A 27,936-nucleotide genomic window follows, 5' to 3' on the forward strand; every position below is an offset into this window, starting at 1 on the left:
AAATGCAATATTATATGTTATGAAATGCCCTAATTTACATATGTATCCCTTTCAGTTCATTTATGTCAACGCCTGTAATATACTGACCGTATGGGATATTCATTGATTATTTATTTTTTCGACAACTAATATATATAACACTGTGATATATAGACTTACTTAACCTAGATCAAGTACGTTGGATAATCGATGTTCGATATTCGACATTCAAACTATTCAATATCAAATTGAATATCAAACGGTAAATCAAACGGAATATCCAACGGTAAAATTTTACCGTTTGATATTTGGTTTGATATCGAAAAGTTTGAATGTCGAATATCGAACATCGAATATCCAACGTACTTGATCTCGGTACTTACTTAAACTATTTGTCATTAAGAAATGAAAGTAGATGAAAGCTAACTTTCTAGATCTATACTTTGTGGGGACATATATACATCTGCACATTTTTTTTTTTGTTCAATTTCGTCAGGGAGTTTATATTAGATCAGAAACATTAGTCTCTGCAAGGATTTTCAGATTTATAACTCCTTGGTCTCTGATTCGATATAAAGTCCCTTTTTTATTATATTATGACAGAGACATATACATTGTAATACACAATTATTTATATTTTTGTTTTTGATTATGGTGAATTCAGACATGTGAAAATCGTATTGACGTTGAAACTCATTTTGGGGGTGTATTTTGAACAAAAGTCGGTCATTCGATTAGAGGGACGATTGTGCTATGTAACGACTTATCTCTTAATTTATAAAAAGTGAAAAGGTGCTACATTCCCTTGTCTTATATTACCCTTCGCGTAAGTTGAACAAAAATATACGAGCGAAATGAGCAGGAACGAAAAAGAATATAGTAATGTTAACATCTTAGATCGGAAGACAGCTAATAACTTTATGGATAAGTATTTGGACTTTGCCAAGGAAATGCGACCAGATTTAGCTATGATTGAGGTATTGTGAAAAGTTATCCGGTTGTAAATGTAGCTGTAGCCAGTGTGGGAATCGAACTCGGGACCTCTCGTTCTATTGTCAGCACTTTAACTGACCGAGCTTAATAAGATTTAACTCCTTTAGGCAGCTGATAAACGCTGGCTATGTACTTAATCAAATTCACTACATCCCTTTCCTTTCCTTTTTTGAGGGACAGCTACCACTGCCACTGGGGACTCTGAGCAACACACAGGTTCTCTACTGTAACTTCCTTCATCTGCAAACATAGGGGTCCACTCAGAACTGTTCTGACTAGAACACCAGAATTCCTTGCACCTTGTGCAACTTGGTCTCCAAGACCTTTAATGAATCACTGATTCAAATTTCCTGCTACAGTAGAGTTGCTCGCATTGTCATTACTGTGAAAAGTCATTAGGTGGTAGCTGTGGGAATAGAACCTGGGACCTCTCATTCTACAGTCAGTGCTCTAACTGAGTTATAGAGTAAACTTCCTAGTGCAGCTGACTATTCAAATTCACTACAGTTTTGTGTTTCTTAGCAGTGCTTTCATTAAGAGCTGGTACCCGATACTTTTACCCGTCTACAGTAGCATCTGGTACCAGGAGAATAAAGCAAAAGCAAAAAAATCATGAGGAAAAATCTAGTAAATAGATATCTAAGATCATTCTGTCTGTAGGCTACGGGTATGTCTCCAAAATCGCAATCTGTAGTCTCTATTATTGTTTATATTAATTGGTGTCTTCGTTGAGGTCCGCGTCGGATTCTAATTGCTAAAGCGCTTTTACCTACGACGTTTTAACATAGTGTCTATTTATAGAAAACATGTGATTTAATAGTGTCAAAGCAATCACTGAATATTTTATGCTGAAGAAAAAGCTAAACACAGGTGAAGATTCTATGAAAACTTGTCAAAAAATGCTGTTCGTATTTGGAATTGCCCCATACCCATCATTTTCCCCGATATTAGTTGTGATTTGTGCAGATGAGTGCAGGAATTTTTAGTGTTGACAATGAGTCAACATGTGAAACAAACTTTTACAGAATATGATTTAAGGGACAACCATTCGAATCGGTGGGGAGGGGGAATTTTGGTAAAAATATTATGGCAACCTTAAGTTTGAAAAGAACATGTCTGGCCTTTGCTGACAAGAATATAAAAAAGACATTGGATCGGAGATTCAACACTGCTATAAATAATAATAGAAAATACATTGTAATGTTTAAAAAATTCTGTCCGACAAAAGGTCAACCAGACTAAAACTGCCAGCCTTGTTCTTTTTCAGAAGCAAAGAATTTCTTATCAGACTATGATTTTTAGACCAACATTTCACAATAAGACACATGTATGGCTAGCCAAAGTGGACAAAAATGAGTATTTTCTAATATTAAAAAATGTTTTTTCAATATTACAAATTCATTTTCTAATATTACAAATAAAATTTCTTGTATCACAAAACACTTTTTTAATATTAAAAATCATTTTTAAATATTAAAGATTCAATTGAATTTCTAATATTAAAAAACGATCTTTTAATATTAGAAAATGGGTTTGTTGTATTCAATTATGATTTTTTAATATTAGAAAATCATTTTGTAATATTAAAAAATGTGACTGATTTTGCAATATTACAAAGTGATTTTCTAATATTACAAATTCATTTTCTTATATTACATATTCAATTTGTAATATTACAAAATGTGTGATGTTTTATATTATTACTGAATCAAGAATTTGTAATATTAGAAAATGAATTTTTAATATTACAAAATGAATTTCTAATATTAAAAAATCTTTTCTAATATTAAAAAAATGATTTTGTAATATTAAAAATTCATTTTCTAATATTACAAAATATTGATTTTTGTCCACCTTGGCTCGCAATTGCTCTACATGTCACAGTAATAATTAGGCAATAAACAACAATAAAGTTTTATTATGAAAATAATCAGCACTAGGAACCATCACATGTTATGGAATTTCATCTAATAAATGCTTAGTTTTGTTCCTATGCTTTTATTTCCATGTGTTAGTGTTCAAATTTTGTAACAAGTAAATAAAAGCCTGAGAACAAAATATGACATTTATCAAAATAAAAAAATAAACAGTCAACAAAGTTTATCAGCATTATTCTACAAATGGATCTGGTAGGAATCACGGGGAGCTCCTGGATTTCAGGGTTTTGAGACTAAATTAGTTATGATTTATCATATATCTTGATTTCAAATTCATATATTTTAAACAAAACTGAAGCAAATATAGCAGACTTAATCCCATATTTTCAAGTCAAAATTTAAATCTCAAAAAGGCTAACATCCAGGAACTTCCGGGGGGCTTTGCCCCCCGACCCTCCACCAAGGCGTTGCCCTGGACCCACTGGGGGCCTTAAGCGGCCTTCAGACCCCTTGCTAAATTATTTGGTACCTCCTACTTCCTGAAAAGTACCTCCTGTCTGAAAAATTAATGAAACTCTTGTCTTAGACTTATTTACAGTACATGTAGTTTGACTAGTTTGTGTATTCATATGTAAGTTAGCAATGAACTGTAGAGTTTCTGATTATCATATTTCGTACATGAAAGTTAGTATGTCTTTCGTGAATATTAAGATGACATATTATTGTTAAATTATAATTACTGAATAGATTGATAACAATCTTGGCATGAATGTTCCTTTAATAGGGTACATTTTTTTGTACATTGTATTTTTAATAATCTGTGTATAACAAATAAGGGGTCAAACTGCAATTTTTCCGGTATATATCCGAGGTTTAGCCATGTGTTCAGTATGATGAGATGTATGTGTGGTCAAATTACTATGTAAATCTGTCACTCCATGTTTCCTCTTTTCACAGTTTTGTTTGCTACATATATTTTTAATGTTACTACTTACAAAAATTTTCTCCTCAGAAACTTCTTGATAGAATTCAGTGAAAGTTGATATGATTGTTCTTCAAGTATGAGTGTTAGGATCTTTATCCTAGAAAAAAACATGGCAACTTTTACAAAAAATTAGAATGTGGCTTACGATAAGCTTCTTATTAAGCCAGGGAAGCCATTCAGGATCTTTAGAGCCTCTAGTTTTTTATGTCTCATTGGTGTGTAAAAGCATTGACTGTAGCACATTTTCAATAAAACATGCTAAAACTTCATTTACAAAATGTACAATTTGTTATTGCTTTTACACATCGATGACACATCAAAAATGAAATATTTTATTCTTATAGTTACATTACATGTACATATATTTTTCTTTCTTTTTTTTTTATTTTATTTTACATTATGTACATGTAGATATACTTAGAAAATAGGCAATTAACACAGTGATCAATAAAAGTAGTCCACTTAATTGTGGGTTTTGTCTATATAAATAGCTCAAAATGTGTTTCATTGACTCATGAAACATCACATGTAAAGTGTAAAGCCAATTATTCAATGAGATTAGCATATTCTAATGATAGTCACAGTAAATGTTAACCCATTTAAAACACTGAAAAAATAACAAGTTCATGGTACATGTGTATTAAAATCTCCTTGTCCATCCATTTTTAAGAATTTCATCACAAAAACCTTTGCTCCCAATAAATAGATTGATTTCAAATTTGATTTTGGCTTCAAATAGATGGGTCATACATTGTAAGGGATTTTAGTTTCTCTCCAATATCAACTTTCTGTGTGAGTAGGGGTCTGCCTAGCTTGACAACAGTTGCACCTTCATGTTCAAAATGTACATGTGTACAGTTTATAAATGTACATTGTACAAAATATAACAATGAATTAATCGTCACCTTAAGCCTGTTGTGTAAGATTTTATTAAGTTAATGATTATGTATATGTGTACTTATTAGGACCCAGTTAATGATTATGACATAATGTATATGTGTACTTACTAGGACCCAAAAGTAAGAGAAGATGAAATATTTAACTGGATGACTACACTGGAAGAACCAGAGAAACTGCTGATGGATTTTGTGGACACTAATCCTATGAATATTAATGGTGAGAAGTATTTATGTACATTTACATGTCACTAAACATATTACTACAGGTACATGTTTATTGAATAAGGAACTGATTTGATGAAATGCAACAAATGATCCAGCATATACATGAAAACTAAATCCAAAATAATAAATGAGTTCAGAGATACCAAAAGTGTAAAAAAAAAGCTTTCAAGTATAAGCTGTGAAACGCCCTGTCAACAAATGTAATATACTAATGGCAGTAAGAAACTGTACACACTTTTCAAGTTAAATTATTTAAAGATGGAAAGCTTTATTTTAAGACGTTTGGGAATTGAAAAAAAATCATTTTTTCGAGTTAAAAAATTTAAAGATGGAATCTTTTTTTTGTAAAATACATTTATATGCACATGATTGGGAATTGAAAAAAAAACCATTAATTTCGAGTTAAATAATTTAAAGATGGAAAGCTTTTTTTAAGACATATTTACATATACCGGTACATGATTCAGAATGGGAAAAAACAACCTTTTCAGATAAAAAAAAAAGGAAAGGTGGTGCAAAGAATACGTCACAGATCTTACCTTGAAAAATAGCGTAACTTTTTCAATAAAATGGAATAAGGGATTATGACTATGATTTCCTTTGAAAACATTTTGATTATCCTTCTGTAGAAAGTTAATAACACTATTTACTTTGCAATAAAATTGACTCTTTTTTTTATTTTTTAACATAAAAAGTGCTTTTTTTTCAGTCTCAGAAACTGAAGTTCACACATTTTTTTATTTTTTGTTGAAAAATGATCTACTTAATTACCTTGGCATTGTGTAAAAAATTCAAGTGAATGTCTTCAATTTGAAGAATTTTTGAGCACATATGAATTTTGCTGTTGTTGTAGTTGAATGAGCATTCATAGATAGTTTCTTTTTCCATTATGCCAAATAAAATTAGACCATAGATTCTCATTCCATCCCTCCCTTCTAAAAAATTGACCAAAGTATAAAAAAATTGGGGCAGAAATTTCAAGATCAGAATTTTTTTCATATCAGTTTCTAGTATTAAGATACAATGTATTATAACACACAAATCTTTCATTTCATGGTGACTAAAATGAAGTTTCTTCTCTGAAACTGATGCAGCTTTGGATTTAGAACATATCTATACTTTATATAGCTAAAATTAGGCTATCAAATAATACAAAATAAAATCCTCCCACCTGTCTCATACTTTTTTGTGAAGATAGGATGAGAATCTTCTACTTAAGTTTTCTTGGCCTTCATATAAAACCCATGGTATAACATTTTTGTTCCTGACAGCATGGACTGATGATTTCAAACAGAAGGGAAAAAACGCTCTGAGTAGAATGGATGAAGTAAAATCTTTACCCGTACAAGACATTATATGGATGATTGATGAGTACACAGAACTGAAAGGTATTTACTCAATGCTGTACAAATGTACATTGTAAATGTACATGTATACTAACAGTACATATACATTTTTACATGTACATGTACATTGTTATGTAACAAAGTTTTTTCTAAGAGACATGTATTGTTTCATTATCACATAGCTTTATCTTTGTATATTTCTTATGTGTATGTATCAGTTGTGTGATCACAAAGTGATAGGGTACTCCTTCAGTGTAAGTAGTTGGGATTCCAATCCTCCATACCCCAATCTACTACTTCTGAGTGCCATATTGCAAACCACTCGTTCTTTGAAATCTGCAGAATTATAGTTACATATTTACCATTTGAAACATTTTATACAGTTTCTAACATGGGAGAAGGTGACTGAACTGAAGAAAAACAACTGAATTAACTGATGAAAAAATTCAGCAATATGGAAATCCTTTGTAAAATGTTACAAAAGTTTCCTTGGTAATTAACAATAATTTAGGATTTTTTTTGCTTGATTTCCAGTGAGTTAGACTTCTTTTATGTTCATAAAAGACTTAAAATGTTTTAAAACACATGTTTATCTTATTCACTTTAGTGGTGGGTTTCAACGTGTCAGAGGTTAGAGGTTAGGATGGCACCAAGTCAGGACATAGCTTGCCAGACAACCTCTAGCACTGCTGGAGTAAGTTACAGGGATCTTGTGCTGTACCACAGTGTACTAGTGTGTATACAAAATGTATATTTATGTACATTGTTTGTGTATAAATTGCTAAAATTTGGGAAATTATTGATATCTACACATGTTAATTCATGTACATGTACTTTTGTATAGATAAAAAAAATATGCATATTTTTTTTAGGAAAATCTATTCTGAAACTTTATGACAATTTGTACATGTATTAATGACTGCATGATAAAACAATGGAAAGTCAAACTTTCAAAGTCTTTTACAAAACATGCTCAAATATTGCATATCATTTGATTTCAAAATTTGTTTTATGCATAAATTGTATAATGTCACTTTTTTAACCTTAAAAGTTAAGCTGAGGTAGTATTGTTCACCATCAGAAAATGGACCTTTGCCGAAATTTTTAAAATGATTTGTTGCCTGTTGTAGGATTTATGGCTCCTGAAACTTACTTTTTTGTTGTTTTTCAAATTTGTACAACACTCTGAAACCTATTGCAACAAAATTTAATAGAAGTTGGCATAATTTTTTTTAGGGTTTCCTCCACAAACTGATGATTTAACATTTTTCATCAGTAAAAAAAACATGGCCGTAGTTACTTGAAATAGAACATAGGGGTCAAAATGCATTTTTTGCTGTTTTTTTCCTCAAGTATTGAAGAATAATGAAAATGAAAACTTATAAGATAAACATGATATTCTTAGTTGACTAGCAGTAATGAAATGATTTTTTAGGTGGCCATGATCAAAATGGCTTCCATTTTGGAACGTTTTCACCACTTGTTCAGATTCCAAAGATTTTTGGTTTCTATAGGAAACTTGGTGTTTTAAGTTGAATGGTGATGACAAAAGATCGCTCTGGGCATCCAATTCTCGCATATTTTTATACTTGCTTTGATTTCAATGATAATTGGTTTATAAAACATGGTCTCCTGATATGAATGGTGATGATAAAAATGTTGGATAGCCATGGTTTAACTTCATTTTGTGTCTTTTTCTGCAAATGTATACTGGGCTAATGCCCCTTCAGACCTGGTGGAATAACAGGGCATGGGGGACCTCTGCTCAAATTTTTTTCAGAGGTTCTAAAAACACTTTGAAGGCATTTCAAACACTTTACAGTGCCTTAGCATTCATCAATATATGTTATTTTTCAGCAATTTTTTGTCAAACATGGTAACAATGTATTCTACCTTTACTTACTTAGTTAGTAGTGCATGGTTTGCAAGGTGAGCGATTCAAGCTCTTCAGGAGCCTCTTGTTTAAAGACTGCTACTTAAACTTCTTAAAGATGATGATGGTCAGACACACAGAATTTTGATGATAGCTGATACCAAAGGCTTGATCCAGGGAACATTGCTTGAGAATATTATAGAAGTACCCTTTGTTAAACACTGTAAAGATCTGGTCTGCATATGTGCCCTCAACCCAATGGTTGGTAAACCGAGAAGACCAAAGCTAGTCACATTCAAAGAACCATCATCAGCTGAGTAGGTAGAGAAAAACTCTTATAGAGAATAGTTGCTTTAAATTGTCAAAAAGGGAAAAATGACTTTTTTAACTTACAGATAGCAGGTGTTATATTGGTAAAAGTAATAAAAAAAAATGTAATGTAGTCTTGATAGGATAATTGAATACAGTGTTCAAATTAGAGGTGGTCCGAGGTTCTGGGCCCCCAATTTCTGAACAAGGTCCTTTGGTATGTTATTTACATAGCTGATAATGTCATTTGCATTAACAAATTGTTGTGGACTTTTGGTTTTCTTAAGTGGAATATTAATTTCAATATTTGAAAAGTCCAGGAATTACAATTTTACGAAATTATTTTTATATTGATTTTTATTTCAGGAAAGCCAAAGGTCTTGACCTTTCTGACCTTGGAATTAAATACATGTATGATGGTATGTCTGAAAACCAAGAAGAAGAAGAAAAGGTCAGAATGAGAGAATGTTCTGTATGCAGGCTTAGGGGAACTAAAGAACTATTTAAAAAATGGTATGATTATCTTGTAAGGCCAACTTAAATATTCTCTTGGTTCTTGCTCTTCCTTATTTTTTTTTGATGATGTCTTATTACCTGTTGTTATCGCCATATAGATTTGACAGATTAAAGTATATTTCAGCTTATCACATTTTGAGGTAGAATAAAAAGGAATGCCTCCCTTCTTCATTGGTATCTTGATAAATGGCTTGAGAACTAAGGAATTAATTTTCCATGGCCTTATTTACCATGTCTTACCCTATTGATTGAACTTATAAATTTTGTTGATACTGATAGATTTATTGCCATGTAGTAAAAATGTATGTTATACAGTGTTTGGGAAGGAAATTTTGAGAAGGGGCCATTTTCAGAATTTTTCTAAGATATTTACAATTGTTAAGAAACCATAGTTTTCTTTAAAATGAAGGGGCCAGTTCCAGCAAAAAAGGGCAAATGGCCCATAGCCCCTTGCCATCACAATCCCTGGTTATATTAAAGTGTAATTTAGATAATAAAAAGTTCAATTCTATTGCCTCACTCTCCATATTTTTTTTTTTAAAAGATACTGAAAAATATCTGAAATATAAAGAGTTATTGTTCTTTGTATTAGTGTTTTTTTCCCTTGAAAATTCAAAAGAAGAAAAATAAATGAATTGTTCATTTCGTTGTCATTTAATGCATCAAGTGTAAAGACTGCCTGATCTTCAACCGATCACTTATTCATGAAAGTTGTGCAACAATGCATCCATTTATTGTTAGTGTCAGTTCAACTCTATCAATTAAGTGAATTGGAATCTTAAAGTATCAGGCGAAATTAAAAGAAAATGAATCATGGTCAGAAAGGACACACAAATTTTGACTATGTGGACACATAGTTAATGTTCTGCTAAAGTGTCAGAACATGCAGCAGAAAAGTGAGTTCAAAATTACAACAGAATGATTTGAAAAAATTGAGTTTTATCACTTTAATGATGTGAAAAAATAACACAAAAAATCTTTGCATTTTTATAATTATTTTTTCACATCACTTTGATTTTTTTTTACTTTTTATTGGCTGTATAAAGTTTTTAATTTTTCAATTTTGATTTTATAAAGACTTTATTTTTTTTTTTAACATTTGTTATTATCTACCTTTTAATCTTTTAGCCCCACTTACAAAATACAAGTGAGGATTTACAAGGGAGACAATATGTTAAACAATAGAGATTTCAATATACATGAGTGTTATCCTGTCTATAACAACACAGATTGAAGATTTGATGATGAAATTGCAATGCATTTTTTTCTACAGTGCACTGATTTGACATAATCTTTGATACAAATTTGGCTCCAAACAGATAAAATGTTAGGTCCCCCTCTTTCTAAACCTCATTTGAAAATCAGTTTATATCAATTTAGCACATTCTTATTGATTGGCAGGATAAATTTTTGGGTTTTTTTTTGTTAATGAATTTTGAACCTCCACATCAGAAAGCGAGGCGATTTTAGTAAAATATCAATGATGGAAATGGCGAAAATCCATGAAAAAATTAAGGATGGCAGGGAAATAATAGGGTTATGTGGTTACCAGCAACACAGAATTTTTTTTAGGCCTTATCCCGAGTGGAAAAATACACTGGCCTACCTCAAATGTCTGATTTTGACCTTTTTACCACTAGTTCATCCTGCCAAGCTTTACTGTATTGTTCTAAAGAATGTCAGAAGAAAGATTGGAACAGGAAAGACGAGATGGCTCCACACAGTCATAAACTCTGGTGTAAAAGGCTGAAAACTTACATGAGCAAAACTGATGAACTCAGGAAATTGCCTTTTACATTTGCTGAAGGTACTGTATTTGTAATTGGTCAAGGGGTGTTCTAATTGAAAAATACATCTTAATATACACTTTTGAAAGCTATCTTTTCATTGAACTCCTGACCTGCAAAGTGTTGGGTATCTTGTGATAGGGGGTGTTCGTCCTTCCCTCTGTCCATACTTCCTTATTTCCTGCCTTCAGTTACACAAAAGGGTGCCCATCTCTTATTCCTTACTCCTTCTGCACCACTGAGTGGAATCAAACTTTTATAGAATCTTTATTATATGTTCCCATTATGCACCTCCTATTTTAGATTTTAACCTGAATCAATTTTTTTTTGTAGGGGTGGGGGTGGGGGGGGGGGCTTAGGTTTCACATGGCAGAACATGGACTTTGTTAGTAGGCAAGGCTGAAGGTTCATCATTAAATATAGCTATTTAAAGGGTTATCAAGGGATCCAAGATTCTAGTGGAAATCATAAGAATGCAATCCAGGGACACAGATCTGACAAGGAAAACAGACACACACAACATTAAATAACCAAAATAATTCATACAAAGTAAATGAGCAACTCGGACTCCACTGAAAACTGGAAGCATAGACCAGGTGTACCAGTAGGGTAAGTGTCCTCTGCTTGCTTTGAATGAAACACCTGCTGAGTTGCTCATAAAAAGTAGAGTTCAGGGTAGACAAAAGAGTTTAGGAAAACTATTAGCCGTTGAACAAATTCGTTCTCATGGTAGAGATGGATACTCTAATGATCAACAAGTTCATTATGACGACCTTGAATACCTGTTTTTATCTCTAGCTGGCCTTCAGGAGTGAAAAAAAATCATTGTAGAGGCAAGTGTTAATGAAAGCAATTATTCAAAATGAGAAGAAAATGGCATTGCAGTATTTTTAACCTCTTATCAAACTTCATCTGATAAAATGTTTTGCAGGTATTAAAAGATTACGCATTTGAATATTTCAGATACAACTTCTCAAGACTTTGATATGGAAGCTTATAAGTCCTTTTTGGAGAAACAAGGTGTTCTTTATCAGGGAATATGGAGAAGAGAATGTCAACTTTATGACAGAGATATGCATTATTGTAGTAAAGTGCCTTTTGGTAAGAAATTTTAATTTAATATAAACAAGCCTAAAAATATCTGTGTTTCTGGTAACCCCACTAACCTTCTTTTTACCCCTGAAGTTATTTTTTTATGGCACCGCCAAAAATATAAAAAAAGAATTTTGGCATTTTCCACTCTTATTTCCTGTTTTTATACCCCTTCCACTTGCAAAGTGGGGGTAGGTAATGTTAGGCGTGTCTGTCTGTCCTTTTGCCCTTTCTTCCCTCCATTATACAGAGGGGACCAATCTTTTATTCATTACTACTTCCACACTTGTGAATTGAATGAAACTTTCACTGATTCTTTATTACATGTTCCCATTTAGCACCTGTTGATGGTGGAAACTGCTTAAAGTTTACTTATTAGAAATGTCCGTCATTCCATCTTTCTGTTACATGGGGGACCCATCTCTTACCCATTACTATTCCTACACCACTGAATGGAATTGAATGAAACTTTCACAGAATCTTTATTACATGTTCCTATTGTACACCTTTTATTTCAGACTTTGATCTGAATCAATATGGGGGTTTCACATAGCAAATCATGGACTACGTCAATTGTTCATTTGTGAAACTTTCACAAAATCTTTATTGCATGTTCCCATTATTCGTCTTCTTTTTCAGAATTGATTTGAATCAGTTAGGGGGTTTTGTGTAGCAAAACATGGACTTTGTCATGTGTTAATGTGGGAACATTGAGGGATCCTATCTCTTATGCACTAAATGGAATTGAATGAAACTTTCACATAATCTTCATTATATGTTCTTATTTTAGATTTTGATAAGAATCATTTTGGGGGTTCACATAGTAAAACGTAGACTTTGTCATTTGTAAATATGATGATATGGGGAAGCATCTCTTATTCACTACTCCTCTTATACCACAGAATGGTATTGTACGAAACTTTCACAGAATCTTTATTACATTACACTATTGTGCACCTGTTTTAGATTTTGATCCAACTCAAAATGGATGTTAAAAGGTGCATGTTGTCAAATGTGTGAGCGGGGGTATCAAGTTAGTCAGCATTGCTCACAGTTTTTCTAGTTAATTCATAATGTGACTTTCTTTACGTTTTTGGATTGTATTATCTTATGTTTCAAAATCATTTTCTGCTGGACTTGAAAGGAACACTTTGATCTCTATTATATATAAATATATATTCTTACATTTTTTTAAAAACCTACCAACCTTTAATTTCATAAAAAAAAACATGAAACTCCCTGAAATAATTACAAGACTTATGACATATGGACAGACAGACAGCACTGTACCATGAAGCATTGGTCAAGGAATTTTGGAGAATAAGGTTAAGAAGTAGATGCTGAGTAAATTATATATGTCTTGATCTTCAAACTGTAATTTTATGTATAGTTTGCTAAAAGAGCAACTAAGTTGCATGATATTCCAAGCATAAATAGCATACATGGGTATATTTGTGTATTTATAGGAGAGTTACCAGAGCATGATGACCTAATTGTTTTACCTGTAGAGTCCACCATATTGGATGAGAAACCTGAAGGGCCACCATCATTGCTTCACAATTGGGAATCATACTATAAGTACAGAGGATTCCGAATGGACTCTCCTATAGCAGTACCTCTACATTGGCCCTTGACTTTATACTACATAATAAAATTTTGCTACCCCAATGACAGTGAGTAAACATTACACATGTTTAAAGCCACTTATTATAAGCTTTAGTAGATTAGTTTTTGATGAATAAACTTTTTCCATAAAGATTTGCACAATCAACATTTTTTGTGTGTGTGAAACAATTTCTTCATATTTACTCATTAGGATAGATCAATTAGTCCTTTAATATATATTTTAATTTACCTAATTTTTTCCCCATACTGTGAAAGTACTATTGTTCGTGGGTACTAATTTTCGTCGTTTTCATGGGAAGGCCATTCCACAAAATTTGGTTCCCATCAAAAAGGTGATTTCCATTGATTTGTATACTGAAAACCTCAAAACCATGAATTCAAGAATCCATGAATATGTGTTTCTTCCCAAATCCACGAATTAATGTACTTTCTGATAACCTTAGTCATTTCTGCACACAGATCTGTATTTGTAAGAAAATCATACATTTATCTCCCTTTTAAAGCAACAAACTCTACACTGAAAACTCTCATAAAGTACAAATTTCATATACAATCTATATATGGGCTGACATTTTCATCTCGGTCGGGTTTTGTCTCATTGACATATACACCATACCTATTTTTGTTATATATATTTTTTATAACAAACTCTGGACTGAAAATTTTTATGAAGTACAAATTTCATATGCAGTCTATATATGTTGAGGCTGACATTTTCAACCTGTTGGGGTTTTTTGTCTCTTTGACATATACATCATACCTATTTTTGTTGTATACATTTTTTATAACAAACTCTGGACTGAAAACTCTTTTTTCTCAAAACTGAAACAACTGAATGACAAACTTAATCGGAACTCCTCTACCTTTCTAGTAACACAGCGGAACTCCTCCGCCTTTCTAGTTACACAAAAGAAAAACCTTGGAGGCACCAGGTGACAGAATCTGTCCGCAATTTGACCGATTTGATTCTAAAATTTTGATTTTACTGGCATGGTTGAAATTTTTGCCGTTAATGTTTTTTTCCTAGCCCCTGGCTTAGCACCAAAATTCTTGACAGGGTTAAAAACTTTGCACAGTTGTTTAGTACCATAAAATACAGGTTGAGTTCAATTTTTTGTGAACTTTAGTGAACTTAGATAAAAAATTTTAAAAAATTTAAAAATCCGAAATGCATTTTTTGAGTATGGCCATTTTGAACATTTTGCCATCCCACTTTTTTCCCTATTATGTGGCAGGGTATCAGTAAATGTTCCATTAATGTCCCACTTTTGTGTATTCTATGATTACTCCTGTAATTCTATGATTAGCTGTATTGTTTGCAGATCCTGGGGACAATATAGACAGTAATACATTATATATAGATCTGATTGGTGTAGAAATAGAGGTGGAGATGATATCACTGTTCAAGGTAAGATATTACATGTATAAAACAATACATTATGTTAGGAGACTAATCAAGGGAACCAAGATTCTAGTGGAAATCAAAAGAATGTAATCCAGGGACAAAGACCAGACATGGAAAATAGATAAACTCAACAAAGAACATAAAATAACCAAAATAATAAATACAAAGTAACAAAATTAAATGAGCAACTCAGACTCCACTGAAAACTGGGAGCATGGACCAGGTGCACCGGTAGAGTAAGCGTCTTCTGCTTTTTTTAGAAACATCTGCTGAGTTGCTCATAAAAAGGCATGTCCGGGGTAATGTATGAAAGACAACTAGAATTTACATTTTTAAATCGTATGGGGATAAATTGTTGCCTGTTTGGAAGAATCCACCATTTTAATTAGGTATCCTTGATAAGTATTGGAAGGTAAGATAGAAATGTCTATTTTGCATATCTATATTCAAACTGGTAAATATGGTACACTTAGTACTGTCGGAGAAAATTTTTGTTGGTCACTTTTATGTTTGTCAAAAACAGACACATTTTCGAACATTGAGTTTTTGGCTGCCATTTAAAGAAGCTCCTTTCTCATATGACATTTTATGTACCAACTGCTAATTATATAAAGTGAGTTTACACTTTGCCAGGAAAAATTTAGAAATGTAAAATGTTAATATATAACTGTAATAAGTGAATCACAGTTACTCATAAAATTAGGACTGTAAATCAAAAGAAAGTTTTTTTAGATATCCCTGTTTCTAGAAAAGCAGAGAATGCTAATTCTTTTGGTGCACCTGGTTCATGCTCTTTGGTTTTGTGGAATTTCTTGAAAATCAGAGGATGCTAACCCTATTCAGAGGCACATGGTCCATGCTCCCTGTCTAGAAAAATAGGATAATTACCCTATTGGTGCACCTGTTCCATGCACCAGTCTAGATTGCTCATTTACTTTGGCACTTTGTGTGTGTGCTATTTAGGTTATTTTCATGTTTTGTGGTGTGTTTTACTTGTTTAGTCATTATCCTTTGTTCTTTTTATTATCATTTGAATCCTGGTTTCCTTTATTTCCTGAATAATTTAGTTCCCTTTCAATTCAAGATTCTCTTCTACTGTTAAGGGCCTGATTTTTCTACAGCTGTATTGAGAGAGATATTCCACACTACCCAGCCTAATAACCATATATTTAAAAACTAATTTATTTGTGGATTCTTAATTGTAATTCTAAGGGTGTCAATCCAATTTCATGACTAATTAATGTCATGTCTAACACTTTCTAAAACACATTGTATTATACAATTTGTATACTTTCTATTATTAAGAGACTAACTCTGTCTCACACTATTTGTTTTCATGTTTTTGTCTAAGCTCACAAAATTTACAAAAGTAAATTGTTCACTAAAACGGGTTCGTTTGCAGTACTGTTAATAATTTCAGGAGTTGGGATATTTGTTACCAGATACAACCATTGATATAGTCATGTATGGTGTAGAAATCTCTAAATCAATCAATAAAAAACAATATCAACATCAAAATGTCAAGATTACAGTGATACACGGTCCGTACCATAAATGGGAGAGAAGAAAACCAAATATGGCTATAGGTAATGTGATAATTAATCTTCACACTGCTGGTCCCCCCCCCCATAGGGTCTGTAAGTCTCGTTATAGTTTCATTTTCCTTAACAGAATTTCTGATATAGAACGTATTCAAATCAGAGACCGATCTGCATTTTATTGTTTACTTCCAGGATCTCGAAACGCTGTACTATAATGCAAAGTCTTCTATTTTACCCTTTTTCTTACCACTTTTATGATGTGGAAATAGATATTTGTCTTTTACCGATATTTTTACATGAACATACGTTTTGCTTTTATATACTGAAGCCAACACTCTGGAAATGACAAATCTCTATACATTTGAATGGTAGTCTAGGAAACCACAAATCACATGACAAGACTTACAAACCCTATATCAATAAAGTAAAAACAAAAATGCTCATTTCTTATCATTTGATTTGGCAATGAACAATTCAAAAAGCACCATAGTCATCACATTTTAGGGGAATTTATTGGTAAAAAGAAATGCCACCCTTTCTAACTTGTTTTCTTTTTTTTAAAGAGACTGTCCATGTAGAAACCAGGTAGTTCCTAGGATATCAGTGGCACATGGAAAATTTTATTCCTCAGAATTTTTTGTTCCAATGTATGTCAAATAATACTGAGATTTTTGAGTTTTTGATCCTTCAGGATCAAAATACCTTATGTTGTAGATTCATAACCGGAACTTCCCCTCTGTTTCTGAACATTACACAAAATTATTTTCCAAATGCGATTCCTTTTATATCATTCAATAACTCTTTTTATAACCAGTAAATTTGTTCTAGCAAATATTCAGCCTAATAAAATTCTATCACTTCTGCAAATAAAATGAAAATCTAGTCTTCATATCAATTGAAGATTTGAGGAATTCCTTTTGTTAAGATATGTAATAAATTAATATTCAGGGAATTTAGTTCTTGCAGTAATGCATCAAGAAGCATTAAATGTGTATTATACATCTTCCCTTTACCATGCTTATCAGCACTTCGATTCTCAAACAACAATGGATGGCTCAGAAAATGATTTTAAAGTTTCCTAAGAAAGCAACCTAAAATTTCACACAAAATGAAAGAGCTATCTCCCCTTTTCAATGAATTTCAACGCTTTCTATGTATTTTGTTTCTCTTTAACTGTTGCAGTTAATCAAAAACCAACATTCAACTTTGAGAAAGGATCCAATTGCGATATGAAATGGATATTTTTTTTTTCAAACAAAATTTGTCCTGAGCCACAATCTCTTAAATCAAAGTACTGTTAGCACTTGGGGTTTTTGAATCTTGTGAAAATTGTAGCATGACCAAAATCTTGGATTACATGATGTGAAATAAAACTATATGGCCAGAACAAATTTACATTTTTACTACCAACAGAAAAATTAATTTGCATTAATTACATGATATTTTATTTAATAACTTATTAAGATTCAGTACTAGTGCTGAATAGATTTGACCTTGTATGTACACATACTTCTCAGGTCTGAATGCAGGGCTAGGTGCCTATCAGCTGTGGTGTCCAACACTGATCAAGTTAAGGGTAAGTATATGTTACTTTTAATGGGGAAATTTTCAGGCTGTCTTTGTTCCGCAGTTTCTTTGATTAAACTTCATAAAAGTTTACATTCGCAGTATTATTTAACTGTGTAAAACTGAAATTTTCGCAGTAGTTTTATTTTTGCAATTTTCACAGCTTAATCTGTAACAGAAAAATTAAACCATGATGAATATTTTTTTTTGTAATATTTTATAATTTAATCGGAGGAATGATCACATATTCAAAACTGCAAAAAATGAGACTGGTTTCCAAAACTGTGAACATTTCACAGTTTACTGTATTGAATATTATACAAATATTTCTACCAACTAAATCTATCTGTTGTTTTCATTTCAACTTTCTCTTGAAAAAATGTGAATATTTAAATAAATTTATGATAGCGCATGAACTGTGAAGGGTCTTTGAAATTTAACATTTAAAAAGTGCAATACTAGTAGTTTTAACCTTGTACAGATTTCTATATTAACATGTAGTGACAATGATTTGTTTATTTCAAAGGAAATATGAATCTAATGAACATGTATTACACATATTATTTCTTTGATTAAAATGTCTTTGGAACTTGTTTACAGACAGACAGAACTCCAGCTTACTTTACAGACTACTGCCAATATAGTTGTGAATGTGCCAAAATAGCAATAGAGGGACTTAACCTGGGTACCACCTCTGACCCCATCGTTAATCCCTTCAGAAAACCTGTCAGGAAATTGGCAGAGGAAAATGACATGCCATGGTACAGCAATGGCTTTCTATTCCATCTCATCTACCCTACAAAGTGAAGAAGAGAAATAACAAACTTTTGAAAACAAGGGAGGTAATTACTGTGAATCTCCTTCAAGCAAAGAGGACAATTCTAATGAATATCCTTTAAGGAGAGAGGATAATTCTTTTGAAAATCCTCAAAGGAAAGAGGACAATCCTCAAGAATCTCATGTAAGAAAAGAGGACAATTTTTATAATTCTCCTGCAAGCAAAGAGGACAATTTTTATGATTCTCCTGCAAGCAAAGAGGACAATTTTTATGATTCTCCTGTGCAAAATAGGAGATAATTCTATTGAACTTCCTGATGTGAAAAAAATCCAGATAATTCTTTTGAATCCATTGTAAGAAAAAAAGGAATAATTCTTGTGAATTTTCTGTAAGCAAATTTTTTCTATACGATTATTTTAGTCAATCTTTGTAAATCACCTTATAGAGGCAGCCACAAAGAAAATGAATATAATTATTGTTATATTAATTAAACTAGATATACATGTACATATCTACATATTACTATTATCTTATATAAGTGCCATATTGTATTCCTGAAAGTCATATCCTGTCCATCTAAATTTAGTAACAATTATCTTTGCTACCAATGAATGAATTTATTTCAAATTTGGAGTGTGACTTTATATTGATTGGGAATACATGGTAAACAAATTTTGTTGCTGTCTGATTTCAACTTACTGCTTCTTTAAACTTTGCCGCTTTCATATGGCAGTAATTTTGGTGGTCATATTATATGATGCTGCCATTTTTGGTGTTAATTTTTTGGTTTCCATGTGATAACTTAAATTGTAGAATGCAAAATTAATGTTATGAAATTTTGTTATATTGTTACTTGCTGTTCGAGGAAGCTTCCTATTGAAAATGGGGTCTCTGGCCCCTACCATTCTTCAAAGAAGGGTCCCAAAGGGGTAAAATAGATGTTTATTTAAATTTATTTCTTTTTTTTTATATTTTGTCTGATTTACAAAAAAAAATTGATTTCTCAAAATCCCTACCTGCATTACCAATTGGATTTGAGGTATCTCTCACCATTATTTAGTTACAAGGATCAAATTTTGAGTTACCAGGGATCAAATGGGGCCAAAAACACCATTTTCTTTTAAATACTTAACAAAATCTGATTTTAATTAATGATATCAGAGCTTTGTACTTTAATTGAATTTCAAAATATTATGCAATTTTGTATCCAATCCAGATCCTACCTGACTAGAGTGTAATGGGGCTGTTGACATAAATATACACGTATTCCTCACTATGTTATATCGATTGGAAAAACTGCACTTTTCATGCTTCCCTCTCGCTCTCCCACACTCATGAAACAATTATTCCAAGGTACATACATTTCAATTTACAAGTTGATATGAAAAAAGGGAGTACCCTCTTGTGTTTTTAAAGTCTAATAAGCACATTTTTAGTTTTATTTTGTTGGCCTCAGGAGCACTGAAATGACAAAATCAGAATAGTATTGTAAAAATGAAAATCATCTTGGACATTAGAGGTGACAGATGTTCTATAGTCACTATGCTCTGATTACAGATGTTCTATAGTCACTATGCTCTGATTACAAAATGAACACAATTTAAATATTATATAGGAATCTTGTGCAAAAACATATTTGTAGGTACAACTCATGTAAAAACTTGTATTGGAAATTGGCAAGATAAGCATTATCACAATACTTCGTATTCAGCACAAAATATTTTTCCTCATGGAATTTCAGTATGTAATTCACTTTCCAGTTTTAAAAATTTCTCATTGGAAAGATAACTTTGTAATTTCACTAGATCTAATACATTTGTTTTTAACAAGCAGTTTCAAAAGCAAATCCTGTACAAAAATCTTGGCTCCTAATGGATGGATTGATATTTGTTGAGTGGTTTCATATAGATGGGGCATACCTTGTAAATTATTTTGGCTGCTGCCAAATATCAACTTTCTGTTTTGTCAGGCTTTGACAATTTTTCATTTCAGTCGAAGTTCATTCGCTCAAACTCTGGGAATTTTTTTTCTGGAACACAACTCAAAGTACCAAAATATCTTATATGAATTTATAGATGTCCCTGGATTTCTCGGACTTTGATTTCTTAAACACTCGAACAGACTCGTCGGCTGCATGGTGATGAATCCTAGAGAATAATCCTCCAACTTGTAAGCATTTTTGCTATCTTGGGTAATGAAAGGTGTAAAAAAAAAACTGTAGCCCTTCTGTCGTTTTACATAATTAAAGGTTATACTTATGTAATCATTAAGTGACCTTTTCGTGTTAAGTGTGGGATAGTTGACGAGCCTTCATATGGAGCATGCTCAATATACACTTCGGCAAATATTTGTGCATATATGTATATTTGTCTTATTTATGTACATGTGTGTGTGTTTTGTCCTATTGTAAACCTACTGTGTCAGAGGCTATCAATAAATCTTATCTTGCAAAGAATTTTTTTGTGTGCCGAAGTCCTACCTCGCGGAAATATATGTCGCACATGCTCATTGACTTAGAACGAAAAAAAAGTTATTGGATTGTTTTGATTGTAATTTCCAGTCTGCATTATGAAAGCATCAAAGACAAACCAATTATTGACCCACAAAGTCGAACTCAGAACGTATTTTAAAAAGCAAACAGTTTTTCTAATGTCTACAAATCAACATAACCCTCTGAACGCGAATGAAAAATGTCGAAGAATAAACAAAACTTGGTAGGAAGCAAACAATGTGTAAAAATCAAAAAACGAAAAAAAAAATCTGCTTTCTCGGACTCTCGATAACTCGAACACATTTTAATGGTCCCTTGTAATTCAGGTTTGACTGTATATGGAATGAAAATTTGGTTCCCAATAATCAAGGATAGATTTCAAATTTAGTGGGCGACTTTATATAGATTGGGCATACGTGTGTAAGCTCAACCACGTGACTGGAATCTGCTAGACTTCCTATTACTTCGCTGTGCGTCTGCGATTAAAGTTCAAACGATCACTTTCTTACTAAATACATACTTTCCGAAATATGTCACTTCCGACAGAACGGTTTTGAGTCACTGATCATATTTCAGAGCATCGACATATATGTATATAGGAAGTCTGTAGTGATGACTTGAACATAACCCTGTTCCAGAAGCCAAATTGTAAGAAGTCTAGCATGGTACAAAAAGTCCACGGAGTTACGACAAGGTTTCGTATAATACATGAGACTTCATACGTAGGTACTGAAGGGATGTTACCACAGATGAAAGGTTCTTTCATCTATACCTTTAACACAAACTGGTTTCAAAAGTCACCAATATACACAATGATGACGTAGGCTCAGAAACCGGAGAATCAAGACTTGTTTTGTAAAGAGAGTTAAGTAAATTGAGAGGTAAAGAGTAAAGTTTAGTTCGAATATGATGTAGTCCTAGATGTTTTTGTATGAAAGGAAAAAGACCATCTATCAAGACATCATGTATCTTAGATGAGGTATAGCGGTGATGGCCATGACTCTTTATTCATCTTTGATATTATCACATTTACGTTCTTGTTAAATAACACTATAACAATAAAGTTGACAAGATAGCAATTTCCGTATATCCGTTACACGTTTCGCTCTGTTCATTATAAAGCTAAGACAACGTAGCTTCGAGGATATAATTTGACTTCCTTTGTAAAAATAAACCACAAAAATCCCCCCCCCCGAAAATCGTTCGTAACGCAGTGTTAACCAATCAAACGGACGATACGAGTGACACTTACGATCAGCTGACTGTTCCTATACTTGTTGTAATTGCTGTTTTCGTGTTCTGAGTATATACTCAATACTGCATTTGTGGTAATCATGACCGAGTAACGGATTTCTTAACGTCCTTGGCTATTATTTGTTCATGAAAATAATTTATGTACTTTAGTAAACGAAACAATTTTATATAATTATCACTGTAGCAACTTTTGTTTTAGATATAGATCAAATGTATCCGCCGGCCGTACCCTTTCTCTCTATGTCGTAAAGCAGTACTAAAGAGGTTATTTTAATGGCGAAGTTTTGTTGTTTCAATACCTTAGTCGACAGCGTTTTCATGAAAATCATGTCTGTACTTTTAAAAGTAAGTGAAACCTTATGCTATGATCACAGTAGCAATTTAAAATATGCCATTTTGCCGGGATGCTGGTTTGAGGTGATGGTAAAAATCCCATCCAGCCTAACGGTAAAATTTGGAGAAACAAGGTTTGTCCTTTGTTTGCACAATATGTAGCCAATTGTAGAAATTTCATTGCTACTGGATGAAAGTGATATCAATATCCTGGTGCGTAAGGTTTGCCTCTGATATAAAGGTTATGTGTGCCAGTTGCCTGCTGTTTGGTATATTTAAAAGCAGTGGCTATTTCACAGTTCCAGTCTCCACGCCGAATAGGTACATGCGTCTAAGAGTATTTATTTTCAAATCTGTATATGATTTATGTACATAGGATTTTATCGAAGATTTCAACAAAACTGGAGATTTTATACACACATAAGTATGTTTGGTTGACGGAGCGTTTTAGTAATTATGCAAAATATTCCTTTATTTCTTGTCTCCAGTATATCAACAAGATGATGAAAGTTATCTTTCCAAATGATAGCAACTCTGCCATACTCTCTTTTAAGTTAAGTTCATCAACTGATTTTGCTCTCAATGAACACTCGGTAAACACGTTATTTAGTGAACGTTTGTTTTCCCAAAAAGAGAAGTGCAAATGTTCTTGTTAGCGAACTCTTCCGTAAAATATCTTTGAGAGTGTCCATGTTGTTTTGCACGTTTTTACAGTTGTATGTAACAACGTTCATATTTAGTAACCTTGTAGGTGTTATCGTTGTTGTTGAAGAGGCATTGCATTCTCTAAAAAGTGACTTTTCTGCTAGTGGAACTGATTCATTCAATGGAGTATTGTTTCCTTGAAACTCAAAGTGGTGTAGTTTATACTTAAAGTTCTCACTCATACCATTATGGGAGTTTTCCTAATCCATAAATAGGCTTGACATCGCTTGGTTAGAAGTATATGTAGTCAAAATAATTGGCATATCAGAGTTAAGGTTCATCATTACCTTACTCAGTTTCAAAACAAATTTCCCTCTGACTACAGACAAACCTGATTTAGAAGAATGCGTAGCATCCCCTAGATATGAGAAAGTTACATTAATTTAATGTAAAATTATATATATATATTTAAAAAAAACTGGCCTGATTTTTTTGTGTTTCAATTTTATCAATTCTGCACAGAGTACGAAAATGGGTTAAGTCGGGATAATGTTTTGAGATGTTCCCTATGTATCAAAGGTCATCTCTATTCACATTGACCTTCTGGTCAATACAAAGACAATAGGCACCTATATACAATAGGTCACTTCAACTGTGTACATGAGTGGAGCGCATTAAGTAAATCCCAGGTGTTAGTCTACTTTTTCATTCTCTGCTGAATTAATAAAATTAAACCTGCAAAAGTCAGGTCAATTTGTTTTGGGTATAATATTGCATAAACTAAATATGACGTTTTTATATCTAGGGGATGTATGCCTAATTTTTTTTAGATACACAGTTGTATTTGTGTATACTCTGAAAAAGTAATCAAGAGAACCAAGGTTCTAGCTGAAATCAAAAGAAAGTAATCCAGGGACAAAGACCAAACATGGAAAACAGACATACACAACAAACAACATAAAGTAACTAAAGTCATACATACAAAGTAACAAAAGCAAATGAGCAACTCGGACTCCACTAAAAACTGGGAGCATGGAACAGGTGCACCTGTAGGATAAGCGTCCTCTGCTTTTCTAGAAACACCCGCCGAGTTGCTCATAAAAAGTCAAGCCCGGGGTAGACAAACGAGGAAAGGAAAACTATGACCCGTTGAATAGATCAGTTTTCATGGTGCTGATGGATACACCATAGCGATCCACGAGTTCATAATGACGACCATAAAACTTATGTAGAGTTCTAGCGCGATACAAAAAGTCTGCGTAAGATATTGTGTCTGAAGAGTAACATATTTGCTCAAAAGTCTAGTCAGAATTACACAATTTATTCAACCAGTGAATTTCCAAAAAATAGGGGTTGGTCTAAAATAGGACCGAAATTTTCGATATTTTTTGGCTGAGATACTAGGTTTTTAATGGATTTTAATTTTTTTGTTCATGGTTTATAAAGAAAGAAAAAAGTGACGACGAAACTTTAAGACAGATAGACAGATCGACAGACATTATTATTACACACTTAGATACACAGAGTCCAGAATCCAAGCCTGTTATGCTGAAAATAAGAAATCAAATTGATGAAAAAAGGTCATTTATTAAAAAAAGAAATAATGTGAAATTAATTCTGCGTATAAAAACATTAATTAAGTAATATCAAAATAAAACAAAAATTAAAAGAGTAATCAAGGGAACCAAGATTGCAGCGGAAAGCCAAATAATGTAATCCAGGGACAAAGACCAGACATGAAAAACAGACATACACAACAAAAAACATAAAGCAACTAAAATTATACATACAAAGTAACAAATGTACATTAGCAACTTGGACTCCACTTAAAAAAAGCTAGGAGCATGGACCTGGTGCACCGGTAGGGTAAGTGCCCTATGCTTTTCTATAAACAACCGCCGCATTGCCCATAAAAAGTCAAGTCCGGGATAGACGAAAGAGGAAAGTAAAACTATGACACGTTGACAAATCAGTTTCCACTGTGCAGCTTGATACACCGTAACGACCCACGAGTTCATGATGACGACCATAAAACTTCTGCAGTGATGACTTCAATCTTGTACCTGCATAACCCTGTTCCAGACGCCTAACTGTAAGAAGTCTAGCGTAATACAAAAATTCTGCGTACTTACGGCAAGCTCTGGTGTAATGTATGAGTTATGATATGAAAACTCCATACGCAAGTGCTGAAGGGATGTTGCAACAGATGAAAGGAAAATTGACAATTCTATGAAAAGTCATCACGTTTGTCGTAAATTTCCTCTACTATCGATTTCCAAGTGTAGGTTAACATATGAGGCTGACTTCACAGTGTCTGCAGTATCCTTTATCTTAAGTTATTTGGGGTAGATGCGATGTATGAAATCTCCGACACTAGGATTGTTTAATGGTAATACGTCATATATATAGCGGAAACTGAGATTAAAGGACCTAGCTAACTGTGTTCCTTCTTTTGGATCAGATCAGCTATAAAGCCAGCCTCATAACAGTGAAAAAGTGGATCGGCAAGTATAGGAGCACAATTTGTTTCCATTGGAATGCCGACCGTTTGTTGAAAAACGCGTTCACCAAACTGGACAAATATGCTGTCAATAAAAAAATCTAGCATTTTGAAAATATCCTCATTTGTATATATGGAAGATGATTTGGAATTATTTTTTGCAAAGTATGAGGAATCTACAACTATAAAATTGTATCTGGTGTACCATATTTTTGGAGAAACAACGATGAAATAATGTTTCTGAGTCCGGATTTTACCTGAGTATGGGGAATAGAAGTATAAAATGTTGAAAAATCACAGGTTTTAATTCTATTAAATACTGAATCTTGAATTGAGGATCTTTAGAAGATCTTTCGAATTTGTCAGGACTCACATGGAATTGATACCACCAAGGGAGTAAAGAGTGTTGTGGTAGGACTGGGGACCCCCATTTACAGCTGCTGTGAGTATAAAAGTTAAAAGTTTTGAAAGATGTTTGGTGGTACATTTTGTAGATCCAGCTATGTACTTAATTGTATGGATTCTTGTGGAGTTTAGAAATCCAGTACATAGAGGGTAAATCACAATCATCGTCTTTGGTAGAGAGACCAAAAGAGGATAGCACAGATTTATGATTTTCTACTATCTTCTTCTTTGGAGAGTGTCGTGGTAGTATAAGCTTTATCACTGCTATTTGTTTCTACGTTTACCTCTTATAATAAACATTGGATGTTGTACGTTTTGTATATAAAGTTGTATAATCGTCATACTTTTTGTAAAAAATAATTCTAAGCTGTGCTTCTCTACTCGCAGACAAAAACAATGTTGTTTTGGGTAATGTCTCCTGGTACGACATGTTTGTCATGTAAAGTAAACATTGGTTTTGCTACATCGGGGTCTTAAAAGTGAATATTAAACCTTATATTCTTTATTCCGATTAATTATCGCGAATAATGTAATATTGTTTGACACATCTGATCATTAAACGATCCCTGAAGAGATTGATAACATAACGAAAAACAGGAATAATTCCATCTAACAGCTTTGAAAATGACCACCTTAACACATTACAGTACGTCTTTCTTAAATTATTTCATTATATTTTTTTCGGTCTGCAAAATAAAATCGTTTTTTTTTTTTTTTTCAAAACGTAGATTTCAGCTTTGCAAATATGAAAAACTTATTTGACATTTACCATTTCAAAAATATTTAACTTGGTTCATCTTGTTCCCTTAAAGAGAGATTTATAGATATTTCAAATATCTCCAGCAAAACAATACCTAAGCAGTAATGTAGGAAAACAAGTCAGATTTAGACTCTAAAGACATGACCAAAACGTAAAAATACAATTACAGGTAAAAACTGAAGAAAAGGGAAAGCAAGAAGACGGCAATAAAAAACTAAAGTTCTTACAATATGATATAATTTCAGAATTTCATCTCTTAGACCAAATTTTGTAATGACTATGTAATCACTCTGACGTCGTCAAACTTTGTTTAAAAAATGTGATGCTTAAATTAAATTATAATTAATGACTTTTATATGTTTCGGTCTATTTGAAATAACCTCAATGTCCGTGGTACACACTCGACAATAAAATGAGCAGCGTGTGATTGAGGTTATTTCTTCGTAGAGCGAAAAAAATATCACAGTCATTCCTTAAATAAACTCTCACAAAAATGAGTGGTAGCATGTGGTTAAATGAGTGGCTTCTTTACACTTATTAACCCTGCCAGCTTGATATAATCATACGTCTTCAGGGAGTGTTAACAATATTTCTCGCCATACTGTCAAATCGATGATATTTCGTTCTTGATAAAATGTCAAATCATTGGGGAAGGCATATGTATTGTGAATGTTGGCGTAATCATTTGATTTACTAACACTTGAAAATTACACAAGTGGAAAATTGAGCATGTTGGGTTGATTAATTTAC

General features: G+C 32.6%; 1 protein-coding gene across 1 annotated transcript; it reads left to right on the forward strand.

Annotated features, from left to right (window-relative positions):
* Window positions 1-776: 776 nt before the first annotated feature.
* Window positions 777-21,253, forward strand: LOC148601945 (zinc finger MYND domain-containing protein 15-like). The gene is made up of 12 exons (XM_088555347.1): window positions 777-956; window positions 4,845-4,950; window positions 6,230-6,346; window positions 8,296-8,494; window positions 8,853-8,999; window positions 10,643-10,809; window positions 11,753-11,890; window positions 13,348-13,554; window positions 14,830-14,915; window positions 16,333-16,498; window positions 17,971-18,029; window positions 18,620-21,253. The coding sequence occupies exons 1-12, from the start codon at window positions 834-836 to the stop codon at window positions 18,824-18,826; spliced, it is 1,722 nt and encodes a 573-aa protein (XP_088411473.1). The 5' UTR covers window positions 777-833; the 3' UTR covers window positions 18,827-21,253.
* The last annotated feature ends 6,683 nt before the right edge of the window (window positions 21,254-27,936 follow it).

The sequence above is a fragment of the Perna viridis genome, chromosome 12 (genome assembly GCF_037379345.1).
Source record: "Perna viridis isolate PV_CMFRI_1.1 ecotype Kerala chromosome 12, ASM3737934v1, whole genome shotgun sequence".
NCBI lineage: Eukaryota > Metazoa > Mollusca > Bivalvia > Mytilida > Mytilidae > Perna > Perna viridis.